Consider the following 17,736-nt stretch of genomic DNA (forward strand, 5'->3'; position numbering starts at 1 on the left):
ATTGTGTTTGGCTTATTTCACTTAGTATGATGGTCAAGGCTCATATCCTGGTATGTATCAGTACTTCATTCTTTTTTATGGTTGAATAATATTTCATTGTATGGATAGACCACATTTTCTTTATCCAGTAATCACTTGATGGATATTTATGTTGTTTTCACCATTTGGCTAGTGTAAATAGTGCTGCTATGATTGTGTACACGTTTTTGTTTGAATACCTGTTTTCAGTTCTTTTGAGTATATATCTAGGAATAGAATTGCTGGGCTATGTGGTAACTCTATGTTGAAATTTTTGAGTAACTGTCAATCTTTTTTTCCACAATAGCAGAATTTCTACCAGCAACGTATGAGAATTCCAATTTTTCCACATTTTTGTAAGCATTTGCTATTTCCTGTTTTTTTTCTTTTTCGTGATAGTCATCTTAGTGGCTTTTAAGTGTTATCTCACTATGGTTTTGATCTGCATTTCCCCAATAACTAATGATGTTAAGCATCTTTACATGTGCTCATTAGGCATTTGCATATATTCTCTTGAGAAATGTCTACTTTCTTGACACTTTTAAAATTAGGTTGTTTGCTTTTCTGTTGTTGAATTGTAAGAGTTCTTTATATATTGTGGAAGCTAGACCTTTATCAGATACATGATTTGGAAACACTGTCTCCCATTTTTTTGGATTAATTTTTCTTTTTTTTTGATAGTATTCTTTGATGCACAAATGGTTTTAGTTTGATGAACTCTAATTTATCTACTTTTTATTTCATTGCTGTGCATTTGGTGTCATATCTAAGATTCTGTTGCCAAATACAAGGTCCTGAAGATTTACCCATATGTTTTCTTCTAAGAGTTTTATAGTTTCAGCCCATATGTCTAGGTCTTTGATGTGCTTTGAGTTAATTTTTGTTTATGGTATGAGGTAAGGGTCTAACTTTTTTTCTCTTGCATGTGAATATCTAGTTTTCCCAGAATGATGTGTGGGGGAGACTACTCTTTCGCCATTGAATGGTTTTGGCACTCTTGAAAATCAATTGAACTTTGATGTATGGGCTTATTTCTGGACTCTCATTTCTCCACTATTGACTTATAAGTCTATTCTTATGCAAGCATTGCACCATTGTGATTATGGTAGGTTTGTAGTAAGTTTTGAAATCAGGAAGTGTGAGTCCTCCAACTTTGTCTTTACCAAGACTATTTTGGCTATTTGTGGTCTCTTGCAATTCCATATGAATTTGAGCATTGGCTTTTTTATTTCTGCAAAAACACCATTAGAATATTTATTGTGGTTGCATTGAATTAGTAGATCTTTTTGGGGAATATTTCTATCAACAAAATTAAGTCTTCTAGTCCACAAACATTGGATGTTTGTATGGGTTGAATTGTGTCCCCCCAAAAAGATATATTGGAGTCATAAACTCCAGTACTTTCTTTTTTAATTTTAATTTCTATGTTTATTTATTTTTGAGAGAGAGAGAGAGACAGAGTGTGAGCAGGGGAGGGGCAGAGAGGGAGACACAGAATCTGAATTCGAAGCAGGTTCCAGGCTCCGAGCTGTCAGCACAGAGCCCAACATGGGGCTTGAACTCACGAACCGCGAGATCATGACCTTAGCTGAAGTCGGACGCTTAACCAATTGAGTGACCCAGGCGCCCTAAACTCCAGTACTTACTAATGTAACCTTATTTTGAAATATGATTGTTACATATGTAATTAGTTAAGACAAGGCCACACTGGAGTAAGGTGGGCCCATTAATCCAAATTACCAGTGTTCTTAAAAAGAATATCTTTTCAAAAGACAGAGGAATGGGGAAAATGCCATGTGAAGATGGAGGAGTGGAATTATGGATCCACAAGTCAAGGAACACCGTGATTGCTGGAAAGCCACTGGAAACTAAGAAGAGGCAAGGAAGGATCTTTCTCCTAAAGGTTTCAGAGGGAGCATGGCCCTGCTGATTCTTTGACTTCATACTTCTGGCCTTCAGAACTATAAGACAAATTTCTGTTGTTTTAAACCACTCAATTTATGGCACTTAGTTGTGGCAGCCCTAAGAAACTAATATACATGTCTTTCCATTTTTTAGGTCTTCTTTCAGCAATGGTTTGTGATTTTCAGCAGAGAAGTCTTTATTAAGTTTATTCCGAAGTATTTTGTTATTTCTTATACTGTTGAAAATGGAATTGTTTTTTAAATTTACTTTTTGGATTATTCATTGGTAGTGTAAATAAATAAAATTGATTTTTGTAAATTGATCTGTACATTTCAATTGTACTTAAATCATGTATGAGTTCTAGTAGTTTTTTAGTGGATTTTAAAGGATTTTCTGTGTGAAAGATTATGCCATCTGCAAATAGAGATAGTTTTACTTCTTCCTTTCCACTTTGAATACTTTTTATTTTTTTTCATAACCACTCTGGTTAAAACTTCCTATACAGTGTTAAACAGAAGTATCAGATATGGTATCCCTGTGTTGTTCCTAATCCTAAGGGGAAAGTTTTCAATCCCTTACCATTAAGTATGATGTTATGTGTGGGTATTAGATGCTTTTTGTCAGGTTGAGGAACTTCCCTTCTGTTCCTAGTTTGTTGAGTATTATCATGAAATGGTGTCAGATTTTGTCCTTTTTTTTTTTTTTTTGCATTGATATGAGTATGGCTTCCCTCTTTTACTGGTGCTCTTTATTCTTCACATGACCTTAATTTACTGTCTAGTGGCCTCTCATTTATGCCTGAAGGACTCCCTGTAGCATTTTTTGTAGAATAGGTCTACTAGCAACAAAATTCCTCAGTTTTTGTTCATGTGGAATGTCTTAACTTCTCTTTCATTTTTGAAGGATAGTTTTGCCAGATATGGAATTCTTGGTTGATTTTGTTTCTTTCAGCACTTAATATATCATCTCTCTGCCTTCTGGTCTCCATGGTTTCTGATGGAGAATCATCTGTTAATCTTACTGAATATCTCTTCTACATGATGAGTCATTTTTCTCTTGCTGCTTTCAAGATTCTATCTTTGGCTTTGGCTTTAGATAATTTGATTATAATGTATCCTGGTGTTGATATCTTTGTCTCTATTCCACTTGGAATTCATTGACCTCCTTGGATGTATAGATAAATGTATTTAATTAAATTTGGGAAACTTTCAGCCATTATTACTTCAAACATTCTTCTGCATCTTTATCTCTGTTGTCTCATTCTGGGACTCCCATTATGTGTATCTTGGTACATTTGATGGTATTCCACTGGTCTGTTAGATTCTGTTCATTTTCTTCCTTTTACTCAGACTGGATAATCTCAATCAATTTATGCTTACTTTTGCTTATTACCTCTTTTATCTGTTCAAATCTGCTGTTGAAACCCTCTAGTGAATTGTTCATTTTAGTAATTGTACTTTTCAACTCCAGATTTTCTATTTGGTTCCTTTTTACAGTTTCTTTTTATTGCTGTTCTCTCTTTGCTGAGGATGCTCTCTGTGGTTTCCTTTAGTTCTTTGTTTGTGGCTTTCTTTAGCATTCTAAACATATTTAAGACAGTTGATGTAAAGTCTTCGTCTATTGAATCACATATCTGGATTTTCTCAGGAACAGATTCTATTAATTTCTTTTTTATCCTGTGAATGGGCCATACTTTCTTGTTTCTTGACATGAATTATATTTTTTTCTTGAAAACTGGATGCTCAAATATTATAAGGTAGAAACTCTGAAAATCAGATCCTTCCATTCCTTGGGGTTTGTGTTGCTGCTTATTATGAGTATTGTTTATTTGTTTAGTAAATTTTCTGAAGTAATTTTTTAAACTTTGTGTTCTTTGTTGTTTGGGGCTACTGAAATATTTGTCTCATTATCTTTGGTTGGTTATTGATTTAATGGATATTTTGTTATTCTCCTGGAACCAAACCAACCAAGCAAGCAAACAAACCAAGAAAGAAAACGTATCCCAGTGTTTGCAGTCTTTCTCTGAGTTGAGGCTCTCCTTCAATGCTTATGTATGCAGTTTACAGCTTAACCTTCAATTTCTTTTTTTTTCAGTGTGTATTTACTTTTGAGAGACAGAGAGAGAAAGAGCGAGCACAAGCAGGGGAGAGGCAGAGAGAGGGAGACACAGAATTGGAAGCAGGCTCCAGGCTCTGAGCTATCAGCACAGAGCCCAATGTGGGACTTTAAGTCACAAACTGCGAGATCATGACCTGAGCCGAAGTTGGATGTTTAACCGACTGAGCCACCCAGGTGCCCCTAGCCTTCAATTTCTGCTTGCATGGTGCCTGAAGTCAGAAGTAAGAGCTTAGGGTCTTCTCAGGTCTCTTCTGAGCATAGGCCTAAACCTGGACATGTGCATGGGCTTCTAGAGTCCTTAGAATACATGAAAGCTTTTTTAAAGCTCATATTCCCCTACGTATCCCCCAAACATCCAGCCTATTTCTTCCCAGGTTTTTCAGTTTGTCTATTGCTTTCCTCAAGTGCTATTCCTTTCCCCATGTGGCAATGGCTAATCCATGTGCCTTTAAATGCCTTCCATGAATGCCACCAAAGAGCCTGCCTCAACCCTGGGAAAGCTCCAGGGTAGGTGAAAAAACACAAACCCTCAAGCCAATCCTTCAGGGTGCCACTAGGCCAAACCACATAACCACAATTTTTGAGAATAAAGCCCATATCATGTCTTCTGATACCAGTATCTTGCACCCACAATGTGGACTACTATCTTTAAGGCTGCTCAAGACTGGGGAGTGGAATATGGTAACAAGATAATCTAAAATGCCACAAGGCTCTTTTACTAAAATTCAGCTTTTTTTCTTTGTTAAATATTTCCTTCAGTGTTGTAAATTTTTGGTTAGATTCCAGAATTCTGGAAAAGTTGATTCTGATGGTTTTTTTCCCCCAAGCTATTCATTGCTTTCATGAAGGGATAGATTTTTGGAGTTCCATACTCCCTCATTTTCATTGACGTGGGTATCTAACAGGTTGTAAAATTTTTATATGAACTTTATATGGAAGGACTTCCATATCTAGCAAAATAATCACTCTGGAGGGCTTTGTAAAAAGAAAGTACATTTTAGCATTGTTTGTAATGCCAAAACCTAGAACGTCTTTCAGCTGTTTCTCTAACAATGGTAACTGTTATGAACCGGTGATTGCTGTGTGTTATCCTATCCTTTTTATCATTATCCTTTTAAAAATGGAAGTTTTTATTCCAGCTATCCAGTTCCTGCTCTACCATGATATATCAAGTGCATCAAGGAGTTGGTGGAGAAAACTTGTCTTTTAATTTATTTAATTGCCCTACAATTAGTATCTAATGGAGATGTTGCACATCACCCAAAGATCTTGAACTTTGAGCAGGATGCAGTAACTATATGGAACTTGGAAGTTGTATCTCTTGGAAGTAAGTGTGTTGCATGTAAGAAGCAGACTATGGCTGATAACACAGTTCTCTACCTCTCTCTCTGTCTTTCTTTCTCTTCCTTCTTTCCTTCCTTTCCTTCCTTTCATTAACTAAAACTTGTTTTTGTTTTATTAGGAGTGGTGATATACCTGGATAAAAACTACATTTCCTAGGTCTCCTTTATATTTATATGTGACCATGTGGATTATTTTTGGATGATGAAATGTAAATAATGCAAATTGTTGATGTGGCTTCTGCAAAAACTTCTTAAATCTAGCTTGTAGCTTTTGAGGTGCCTGGGTGGCTCAGTCGGTTAAGCGTCCGACTTCAGCTCAGGTCATGATCTCATGGTTGTGAGTTCGAGCCCTGCATCGGGCTCTGTGCTGACAGCTCGGAGCCTTGAGCCTGCTTCGGATTCTCTGTCTCCCTCTATCACTGCCCCTCCCCTCCTTGCATTCTGTCTGTCTGTCTATCTCTCTCAAAAATAAACATTTAAAAAAATCTAGCTTGCATCTTTTGTTCGTTGTCCTTTTCCTTCTTCTTGTGTGGGAATTAGATATGTTGCCTGGAATTCCAGCGGACATATTGTCCCCACAAATTAACTTTGAGACTGGAAGCCTCACCTGAAGGATAGCACAGAAGAGAGATTAGAAAGAGCTTGGGTCCCCAGTGAAGTCATGGAACCATCATTCCATCCCTACAATGATTCATTCTTGGCTCATTATGTGAGAAAAATAAAACCCGTATTTATTTAAGCCACTTTTTTCATCTCTAGTTATCAGAATTGAATGCAAACCCTAACTGATACATAAGCCAACAGAAAATCAGAAGGATTTGACAAGATGATTCACAGAACAAAACCAAATGATCAATCAACATGTGTAAAGATGCTCAAATTCACCTATTATTCAGGGAAATGCAATTTAAAGTATCAGTGTGATATCACTATACCCATCATATTGGCACAGATTTAAAGAGTGATAACACCTAAATCTTCATCACCTCTTTTACCCATCCCCCACCCACCTCCCTTTTGGTAACCATCACCTTGTTCTCTATAGTTAGGAGTTTGTTTCTTGGTTTGCCTCTCTCTCTCTCTCTGTCTTTCTCTTTTTCTCCTCTGCTCATTTGTTTTGTTTCTTAAATTCCACCTATGAGTGAAATCATATGGTGTTTGTCTTTCTATGACTGACTTATTTTGCTTAGCATAATACTCTCTAGCTCCATACACATCGTTGCAAATAGCAAGATTTCATTCTTTTTTATGGCTGAGTAATATTCCATCTGGTCCAGTGTATCATTCAAAGCCATTGTTTCCTTGTTGATCTTCTGCTTAGGTGATCTGTCCATTGATATAAGTGGGGTGTTAAAGTCCTGTATTATTGTATTATCATCAGTGAGTTTCTTTAGGTTTGTTATTAATTGATTTATATATTTGGCTGTTCCAAGTTGGAGGCATAAAATTTACAGTTGTTAGATCTTGTTGTATAGACCCCTTTATTATGATATAGTGCCTTTCTTCATCTCTTATAACAGTTTTTGGTTTAAATCTAGTTTGTATGATGTAAGTATGGCTCTCCAGCTTTCTTTTGATGTCTATTAATATGATACATTATTCTTCAATTTATCTTCAATTGTTTTTTCAATCTGGAAGTGAGTTTGGGGCTAAAATGAGTCGCTTGTAAGCAGCATATCAATGGGTCTTTTTTTTTTTTTATCCATTCTGACCCTATGTCTTTTGATTAGAGCACTTAGTCCATTTACACTTACAGTAATTATTGATAGATATGAATTTAGTGTCATTGTATTACCTGAAAGTCGCTACTCATGTAGATTGTCTCTGTTCTTTTCTAGTCTTTGTTGCTTTTGGTCTCTCTTTCCTGCTCGAAGTGTTCCTTTTAATAATTCTTGCAGAACTTGTTTAGTGTTCATGAACTCCTTTAGTTTTTGCTTGTCTTGGAAACTCTGTACCTCTCCTTCTATTCTGAATGGCAGACTTGCTGGATAAGGTATTCTTGCCTGCATATTTTTCCTGTTTAGTACATTGAATATATCTTGCCACTCCCTTCTGGCCTGCCAGAAGTCCTGTGGACACATCTGCTTCTAACCTTATATGTCTACTTTTGTAGGTTAATGACATTTTGTCTCTAGCTGCTTTCAGAATTATATCTTTTTTTTTTTTTTGTATTTTAAAGGTTTCACTATGATATGTCTTGGTGTTGACCTGTTTTTGTTGATTTTGAGGGGAGTTCTCTGTGCTTCTTGGACTTGAATGCCTGTTTCCCTCCCCCCAGATTAGGGGTTCTCAGATATAAAACCTTGTGTCCCCTTTCCCCCTTCTTCTTCTTCTGGAACTCCTATGATATGGATAGTATTGCACTGTATACAATCGCTGAGTTCCCTAAGTCTATATTTGTGATCCAATAGTTTTCTTTCTCTCTCCTTTTCAGCCTCATCATTTTCCATAATTTTATATTCTGTATAACCTATTCATTCATTTACTTCTTCCATCCTTGTTGTGATTACATCCGCTCAGTTTTACATCTCATAGCATTTTTTTTTTTATTTTGGCCTAATTTTTAGGTCTTTTTTTCTCTGCATCAAAGGTTTCTCTGGTATATTCTATGATTTTTTTCAAGCCCATCTACTATTCTTATGACTGTTTTTCTAAATTCTTGTTCAGATATATTATTTATATCTATTTTGAGTAAATCCTTGACTGTGGTTGCTTCTTGATCTTTTTTGGGGGGAGAATTAATCTATCTTGTAATTTTATCTAGGTTTCTGTCTTTTGTGTGTATGAAAGCTTGTTATGTTTCATGTTCTTGAGAGTAATGCTATAGTAAGAAGGGTTTATACAATGTCCAGGGCCTGGCACTTCAGGAAGTGTTTCTGGTATATGCTATGTGGCCTCTGCTGCTGTAAATTGTCAGTCCTCTGCAGAGTTCCTCCTTGCTTTAAATGGGGAGTGTTTGGACCTTTAACTAGGTGTGCTTTGATTTGTTTGTTAAAAGAAACCTGCCACGTTCTCTCCCTCAAATTATGCAGATTGTTCTCTTAATCCTCAGATTGATTTCTTAGGTGTGCAAAATGATTTGCCATTGATCTAGCTATGTTCAAGGGACAAGACAAGCCCAGGGTCCCTTTACTACTCTGCCATCTTAAATCCTCTTTCTTGGCTGAGTAATAATCCATACACCATATATATACCACATCTTCTTTTTTATTTTAGAGAGAGAGGGAGAGAGAGCGAGCAGGGGAGAGGGGCAGAGGGAGACAGAGAGAGAGAGAGAGATAGAGAGAGAGAATCTTAAGCAGGCTCCATGCTCAACATGGAGCCCAACATGGGTCTCCATCCCATAACCATGGGATCATGATCTGAGCCGAAATCAGGAGTTGGATGCTCAACTGACTGAGCCACCCAGGTGCCTCACACATCTTCTTAATCCATTCATAAATCCATGGAAACTTGGGCTATTTCCATAATGTTGGTATTATAGGTAATGCTGCTATAAACATTGGGGTGCATGTATCCCTTTGAATTAGTATTTTTGTATTCTTTTTAAAAATGTTTATTTATTTCTTTTGAGACAGAGAGAAACCGTGTGTGAGCTGGAGAAGGGCACACACACACACACACACACAGGAAGAGAGAGAGAGAGAGAGAGAGAATATCAAGCAGGCTCTGTGTCATCAGCACAGAGCCCAACTAGGGGCTTGATTTCATGAACTGTGAGATCATGACCTGAGCCAAAATCAAGAGCTGAATGCTTAACCGACTGAGCTGCCCAGGCACACCAGTATTTTTGTATTCTTTGCATAAATACCCAGTAGTACAGTTACTGGGTCATAGGGTAGTTCTATTTTTAGTTTTTTGAGGAACCTCCATACTGTTTTCCACAAACTGCACTAGTTTACATTCCCACGAACAGTACAAGAGTTCCTTTTTCTGCATATCCTCAACAACACTTGTTGTTTCTTGTGTTGTTGATTTTAGCCACTCTGACAGGTGTGAGGTGATATCTCATTGTAGTCTTGATTTGCATTTCCCTGATGATGAGTGATGTTGAGCATCTTTTCATGTGTCTGTTGGCCATGTGGATGTCTTCTTTGGAAAAATATTAATTCACATATTCTGCCCATTAAAAAAGTTTATTTATTTTGAGAGAGACAGAGACAGTGCAAGTGGGGGAAGGACAGAGAAAGAGGGAAAGAGAGAGAATCCCAAACAGGCTCTGCACTGCCAGTACAGAGCCTAATGCGAGGCTTGAACCCCTGAAGCTCCAAGATCATGACCTGAGGCAAAACTAAGAGATGCCTAACCGACTGAGCCATCCAGGTGCTCTTCTGCCCTTTTTAAACTGGATTATTTTGTTTTTGGGTGTTCAGTTTTATAAGTTCTTTATATATTTAGGATACTAATCCTTTATCAGATATGTCATTTGCAAATATCTTCCCCCATCCCACAGGTTGCCTTTTAGTTTTGTTGATTGCTTCCTTCACTGTGCAGAAGTTTTATATTTTGATTAACTCCCAACAGCTTATTTTTGCTTTGTTTTTCTTGTCTCAGGAGACATATCTAGTAAGAAGTTGCTATGGCCAATATCAGAGAAGTTGCTGCCTGTGTTCTCCTCTAGGATTTTGATAGTTTCCTGTCTCACATTTAGGTCTTCAACGCATTTTTTAAAAAAAATTTTTATTGTGGAAAAAATATATAAAATCTGCCATTTTAAGCATTTTTTATGTTTACAATTCAGTGACATTAATTACATTCACTGTGTTGTGCAACCATCACTACTGTCTATTTCTTTTTTATTTCAAGTTTTTATTTAAATTCTAGTTAGTTAACATATATGGTAAAATTGATTTCAGGTGTAGAAATTTAGTGATTCATCACTTACCTATAATACCCAGTGCTCATCACAAGTGCCTTCCTTAATCCACTTTGAATTTACTTTTGTGTACAGTGTAAGAAAAGGGTCCAATTTCATTCTTTTGCTTGTTGCTGTCCAGTTTTCCTAACACCATTTGTTGAAGACACTATCTTTTTCCCATTGGATATTCTTTTCTGTTTTGTCAAAGATTAATTGACCAAACGGTTGTGGGTTCATTTCTGGGTTTTCTATTCTGTTTTATTGATCTATGTGTCTATTTTTGTGCCACTACCATACTGTCTTGATCACTACAGCTTTGTAATATAACTTGAAGTCTGGAATTGTGATGCCTCCAGAAACAGACCCATAAATACATAGCATAAACCACTGGTTGCCAGAGGTTAAAGGGGTGGAGGATGTGTGAAAATGGGTGAAGAGAAATGGAAGATATAGACTTCCAGTTATGGAATGAATAATCATGCGAATAAAAGGCACAGATAGCATAAGGAATATAAAAGTACGTTGAAATGTTAAATCTAATATCTTTGTGTATTTAAAGTTGAAGGGGGGAAGTTTATGCTTAGTAGACATAATATTTCTCAACCTGCAGAGCTTAGAGATCAGACCGAATCAAAAGCTGTTTCAAAACTGACGATCTTGTGAGGGCTCTACAATAAAACAAGTCGAATTTCTATCAGTATAAGTTCCCCCAAACTTCATTATGGCTGAAATTCCCTGCCTTCCCAAGGTTTCTAAATCTATCTTTTGCCCTTTCCTTATAGACTGATTACAACTTAGAAAGTTTTAATACCTTTACATATATTAAATAAGTAATTCTGTAGTAAAGTTGTGTAGTCATATATAGAGTAATCAAGGGGATATTTGAAAACTTTGCTAGAAAAATAGCAAAAGAGAGGCCAACAGTGAAAAAAAGATGTCTAGAAGAATTCTCAATCTGCAATAAATAGGGCAATACAATAGATTTTCTCAACAACAATAATACCCTGTAGAATGCTGTACCTTGGAGGAGCCAGTGTCTGCTCTAGAAACTCCTCAATTTTAATGAAGTCTGTTTTCAACTCCTTGTTATACACCAGGAAGGGAGGATTGGTGCCTGGGGCTAAGTCTTTCAGCTCTTCAGGCTTTCTATAATTATTGAAAATAAGTAGAGTTAAGCCTTTAGATATAGTACACATTATACAAACACAAACATTATATTGGTGTCTACCAATTTCACTCTCCAGAATGAAACATGTCCTGATTTCTCTTACCTGGTCATGTCAACAGTAGTTACATTGAATTTAACTCCTTTAAGCCAGAGGATCATAAAAAGGCGTTGGCAAAAGGGACAGTTTCCAATACTCTCCCCATCACTTCCAGCCTGTTAAGATAAAGGAAGGCCTCATTCATTCATTTGCTCAGTATGTATTGAGTGCCTACTGGGAAATGAACCAGTTGCTAGAGATAACCTTAATCTCATGGATTCTATTATCTGCGGGCAGATGGAGATAATGAATCAAATAAGTTTATTGTATTTAAAATGACAAGTCTGATTAGTACATAATAATAATAGTTTATTTTATATATTACCAGAATATATATAATATAACCATTTCCTGTTGATGGGCATTTCAGATATTCCAAAATTTTTGCTATCCTAAATATTTCAGCAGCAAATATTTTGGGGCATATAATTTGTTCCACTGCTGAGATTATATCTTTAGAATTAATATTTAAAATGAGAATGTTGAAAAAAGACTAAGTGCATTTTCCGTTTTAATAGATCCTGCCAAATTTCCTTCCTAAGAGGCATTTTCCATATGTTTATTGCCCATTTGATTGCCTTATTTTGTGAAGTGTTTGTTCACGACAATCTTACATTTTTTTCTATTAAAGTGATGACATTTTCCTTATAGATTTGAAAAATTTATTTACATACTGAAGATATTAACACTTTTTGATACACATTACATGTATTTTAAAACATGGCCTGTGTGAAATTTAGATTTTACATAAAATCTATTACTTTTTTCCTCTATGCAGTCTAGTTTTTCTGATCTGCTTACATGACTATTATATATATAAAGATTACAAAGAATATCCCACCTTTCTTATTTTGTTTTATTATAAAGATGTTCTCTTATGTTTTCTTTTAGTACCTTCATGGTTTCATTTTTGGCATTTGTTTCATCGATTTGGAATTTATTTTGGCAGAGTTATATTGGGACTTTAGCCTATGTATTCAATTTGTTTTTTTACAAATAGATAATAGTTAAAAAAATTTTTTTTAACATTTATTTATTATTGAGAGACACAGAGCATGAGCAGGGGAGGGGTAGAGAGAGGGGAAGACACAGAATCTGAAGCAGGCTCCAGGCTCCGAGCTGTCAGCACAGAGCCCGACGTGGGGCTCAAATTCACAAACTGAGATCATGACCTGAGCCAAAGACGGTCGCTTAACCAACTGAGTCACCCAGGCGCCCCAGTTAATAGTTGTTTTAACACCATCCATTTAAAGATCCATCTTTTGCCCAGCATTACCCTGATGCCAAAACCACACAAAGACACTATAGAAACAGAAAACTACAGGTCAATATCCCTGATAAACATAGATGCAAAAATCCTCAACAAAATGTTAGCAAATAGCATTTAACAATACATTAAAATTATACTTCACCAAGATCAGGTTGAATTTATTCCAAAGATGCAAGGATGGTTTAAAATTCAAAAATCAATCAATGTGATACAGGATATTAACCAAAAAAAAAAAAAAGGATTAAAACCATATGACTATCTCAATAGATGCAGAAAAACCATTTGACAAAATACAACATCCATCCATGATAAAAACTCTCAATAAAATTGATTTGGAGGGAACATATCTCAACATAATAATGAAATATATGAACACTCCACAGCTAACATCATATTCACTGGTGAAAAATTGAAAGCTTTTCCTCTAAGATCAGGAATAAGACAAGGATGTCCAGTCTCACCACTTTTATTCAACATAGTACTGGAAGTCCTAGCTGCAGTAATCAGACAACAAAAAGAAATAAAAGGCATCCAAATTGATAAAGAAGAAGTAAAAATGTCACTATTTGCAGATGACATAATACTCTATGTAGAAAACTCTAAAGACTACACACACACACACACACACACACATACACACACACACACTATTAGAACTAATAAATGAATTCAGTAAAGACCCAGGATACAAAATTAATATACAGAAATCTGTTGCATTTCTAAACACCAATAATGTAGTAGCAGAAAGAGAAATTAAGAAAACAATCCCATTTACAATTACATTAACAAGAATAAAATACCTAGGAGTAAATTTTACCAAGGAGGTGAATGACCTATACTCTGAAATCTATAAGACACTGATGAAAGAAATTAAAGACACAAATAGAAAGATATATTGTGCTCATAGATTGGTAGAATTAATATAGTTAAATTTTGTTAAAATGTCCATAGTACACAAAGCCATCTACAGATTCAATGCAATCTCTATCAAATGCTGATGGCATTTTTTGCAGAACTGGAACAAATAGTTGTAAAAATTCGTATAGAATCACAAAAGACCCTGAATAGCCAAAGTAATCTTGAGAAAGAACAAAGCCACAGGTATCATGCTCACTGATTTCAAACTATACTACAAAGCTATAATAATCAAAACAGTATGATACTGGCACAAGAATAGACACATAGATCAATGGAACAAGATAGCCCAGAAATAAATCCATGATTATATGGTTAATTAACCTATGACAAAGGAGGCAATAATAACCAATGGGGATAAGACAGTCTTTTCAATAAATGGTACTGGGAAAACTCGACAGCTACATGTATAAGAATGAAATTGGACCACTGGCTTTTTTTTTTACACCACACACAAAAATGAATTCAAAATGGATTAAAGTCCCAAACGTAGGATCTGAAACCATAAAATTCCTAAAGGAAAACATAGGCAGCAATCTCTTGGACATCAGCTTTAGCAACATATTTATGGCTATGTCTCCTGAGGCAAGGTAAACAAGCAAAAATAAGCTATTGGGACTACACCAAAATGAAAAGCTTTTGCACAGCAAAAGAAACTTTTAACAAAACAAAAAGGCAACCTCCTGAATGAGAGAATATATTTTCAAATAATACATCTGATTGGGGGCGGTAATATCCAAAATATGTTAAGAACTGCTGGGGCGCCTGGGTGGCCCCTTCAGTTAAGCATCTGACTTCAGCTCAGGTCTTGATCTCATGGTTCATGAATTTGAGTCCCCACGTTGGGCTCTGTGTTGACAGCTCCGATCCTGGAGCTTACTTTGGATTCTGCCTCCATCTCTCTCTGTCCCTCCCCCACTTGCACTCTGTCTCTCTCTCTCTCTCAAAAATAAATAAACACTAAAAAAAAGAACTTATACACCAAAAAGTAAAAAATAATCTAATTAAAAATGAAGACCTGAATAAACATTTCTCCAAAGAAGACATACAGATAGCCAACAGAGAAATGAAAAGATGCCCAATGTCACCAATCATTAGGGAAATGTAAATCAAACCCACAATGAGATATCACCTCATAGAAATCAGAATGGCTAGTGTCAAAAAGATAAGAAATAGCAAGTGTTGGAGAAAAGGGAACACTTGTGTACCTTTGGTGGGAATGTAAATTGGTCCAAGCACTGTGGAAAACAGCGTGGAGCTTCCTCAAAAAATTAGAAATAGAAATACCATATGATCCAGTAATTCCAGTATTGGGTACTTACCCAAAGAAAAAGAAAACACTAATTTGAAAATATATATGCACCCTGTGTTTATTGCAGCACTATTTATAATAGCTAAAATACGGAAGCAACCCAAGTGTTTAGTAATAGATGAAAGGACTATTACTTGGGCATAAAAAAGAATGAGATCTTGCCATTTGCGATAACATATATGGACCCAGAGGGCATTATGCTAAGTGTAATAAGTCAGGCAGAGTAAGACAAGAACCATATGATTTCACTTATATGTAGAATCTAAAACACAAAACAAGCAAGCAAGCAAACAACCCCCCCAAACAAGCCCGATCTCTAGATATAAAGAACAAACTGCTGGTTGCCAAAGGGGAGGTGAGTGGAAGTGGGCAAAGTAGACAAAGGAAATTAAGAGGTATAAACTTCCAGTTATAAAATAAATAAGCCATGGAGATGTAAAGCCCACCATAGGAAATATAGTCAATCATATTGTAATAATGTTGTTTGGTGACAGATGTTGACTACACCTACCACGATGAACACTGAGTAATGTATAGAATTGTCGAATCAACATATTATTTACCTGAAACTAATATAACATTTTATGTCAACTATACTTCAATAGTAAGAAAAATAATGGTGAAAAAAATGAAAAGCCATCTTTTGTTCACTGAAAACAACACATTTTTCTGCTTTGAAATTTTATGTAAACTTGAGTTTATCTGTGGCCCCTCCATTCTTCACTTATCCATTCAGTCTCCCAGTAAATATTTAACATAGTCCATATATATATATATAACAGTCCATATCTATATATCTATATATCTATATATTTATATATCTATATATCTATAGCCCTGGGGTGCCTGGGTGGCTCAGTCGGTTGAGCGTCCGACTTCAGCTCAGGTCATGATCTCACGGTTTGTGGGTTTGAGCCCCACGTCGGGCTCTGTGCTGACAGCTAAGAGCCTAGAACCTGCTTCGGATTCTGTGTCTCCTTCTCTCTCTGCCCCTCCCTCACTTGTGCTCTGTCTCTCAAAAGTAAATAAATGTAAAAAAATAAAAATAATAAAAATAACCCCCAAATTAACTCTTAGTTTTTAATTTTTTTTTTTACGTTTATTCGTTTTTGAGAGACAGAGACAGAGCGTGAGCGTTGGAGGGGAGAGACAGGGAGACACAGAATCCTAAGCAGGTTCCAGGCTCTCCGCTGTCAGCACAGACCTTGATGTCGGAACCAAACTCACGAACCCTTGATTATGACCTGAGCCGAATTCACACACTTAACCGACTAAGCTACCCAGGTACCCCAATTAACTCTTAGTTTTAAACTGATATAAATTATTTGAAGGAAGGATGTGCATGTTATGAGAGTGTGTAACAGAGAAATAATCTATATGGGGTCTGGCAGGGAAAGTCTTTCTGAGGAACTGGCATTTGAACTGAGTTCAAAGAATAATTAAGAGTTAAGTGCAAGAATAGGCATGTAGGAGCCATTCTAAACAGCAAATAGTATATCCAAAGGCCTTGCAATATGCTTGAGCATGGCATTATAAGGAACCAAAAGAGGGTCAATATAGCTGGGATTCAGAGAGTGAGGGAGAGGAAAGACAAATTCAATAAATTGAGCTACATGAAAACAAAATCTGTTTTTCAAAAGAACTGTTAAGAAAATGAAAAATGTTAATAAAATATATGAATAAAAAACTCTTACAACTCAATAACAAACTGTCCAACTTAAAAATGGGCAAGCGATTTAAACACTCTATGAAAGAGATACATATGGTAAATAAAGACATGAAAAGATGCTCAACATCACTCGTTAACAGGGAAATGAAAATGAAAACCACAACAAGATGCCACTGCACACACACGGGAATAGCTGAAATTTGAAAGGCATAGGAATGTGGAACAACTGGAATGGATACACTCTTGTTAGGAGTGTAAAATGGTGCAAGTGGTTTATAAAGAGCTTGTCAAAGTTAAAAATGTACATACCATATGATCCATTAATTCTAATCATAGGTATTTACACAAAAGAAGTGAAAGCATATGTCCATAGAAAGACTTGTACATGAATGTTTATAGCAACTTTATTAATCACAGCTAAAAAAACTGGAAACAGCCCAAATATCTTTCAGTAGGTAGACAGATAAATATGCTACATCTATACAATGGAATAGTTCAGCAATAAAAAGGGATGAGATATTGAAGCACATGACAATATGGGGAAATCCCAAAACAATTATGCTGAGTGAAAGAAGCCAGACAATAAAAGAGTACATAGTGTGTACAATTCAATCTATAGAAAATCCTAGGAAATACAAACCAATCTATCTAGACAGAAGGCAGATAGGTGATTTCTTGGCAGTGTGGTAGTGGGATACAGTGGGGAAGATTGACTGAAATGAGACACAAAGGAATTTTCTGAAGTGATAGAAATATTCTATATTTTGATTGGAGTAGTAGTTGCATGTGTGTATACATTTGTCAAAACTCATTGGATCGTGTACTTAAAGTGGGTGCATCTTATTTTATGTAAATTATAACTCAAAGTGTGTTAAAATAGAAAATTTCAAAAAGTAGGAAAAAATACCCTCAAATAAATGACATTATGCAATCATTGCAGAAGTTGCAGTGACAAAAGTTAGAATATGGCTATGGAAAGGGAAGAACAAGATCGCTGGAGGAGAAGTCAAGGATCAGAGAGGCCAGAGTATTGGAAGGGTCATCTGCGTAGATATTCAAATCA

The 17,736-nt window shown here is 35.9% G+C and overlaps 1 protein-coding gene across 2 annotated transcripts in view; it reads right to left on the bottom strand.

Annotated features, from left to right (window-relative positions):
- CLIC2 (chloride intracellular channel 2) overlaps nucleotides 1-17,736 on the bottom strand; it is a 28,541-nt gene that overhangs the window by 4,655 nt on the left and 6,150 nt on the right. Inside the window, exons 2-3 of one of the 2 annotated variants that reach the window (XM_007088957.3) lie at nucleotides 11,514-11,623; nucleotides 11,263-11,388 (exon numbers count right to left, since the gene is read on the bottom strand). In XM_007088957.3, the coding sequence (XP_007089019.1) occupies nucleotides 11,263-11,388; nucleotides 11,514-11,623 (236 nt within the window). The remainder of the gene's footprint in view (nucleotides 1-11,262; nucleotides 11,389-11,513; nucleotides 11,624-17,736) is intronic. The other variant, XM_007088958.3, reaches the window with a different exon arrangement.

The sequence above is a fragment of the Panthera tigris genome, chromosome X (assembly GCF_018350195.1).
Source record: "Panthera tigris isolate Pti1 chromosome X, P.tigris_Pti1_mat1.1, whole genome shotgun sequence".
Taxonomy (NCBI): Eukaryota; Metazoa; Chordata; class Mammalia; order Carnivora; family Felidae; genus Panthera; species Panthera tigris.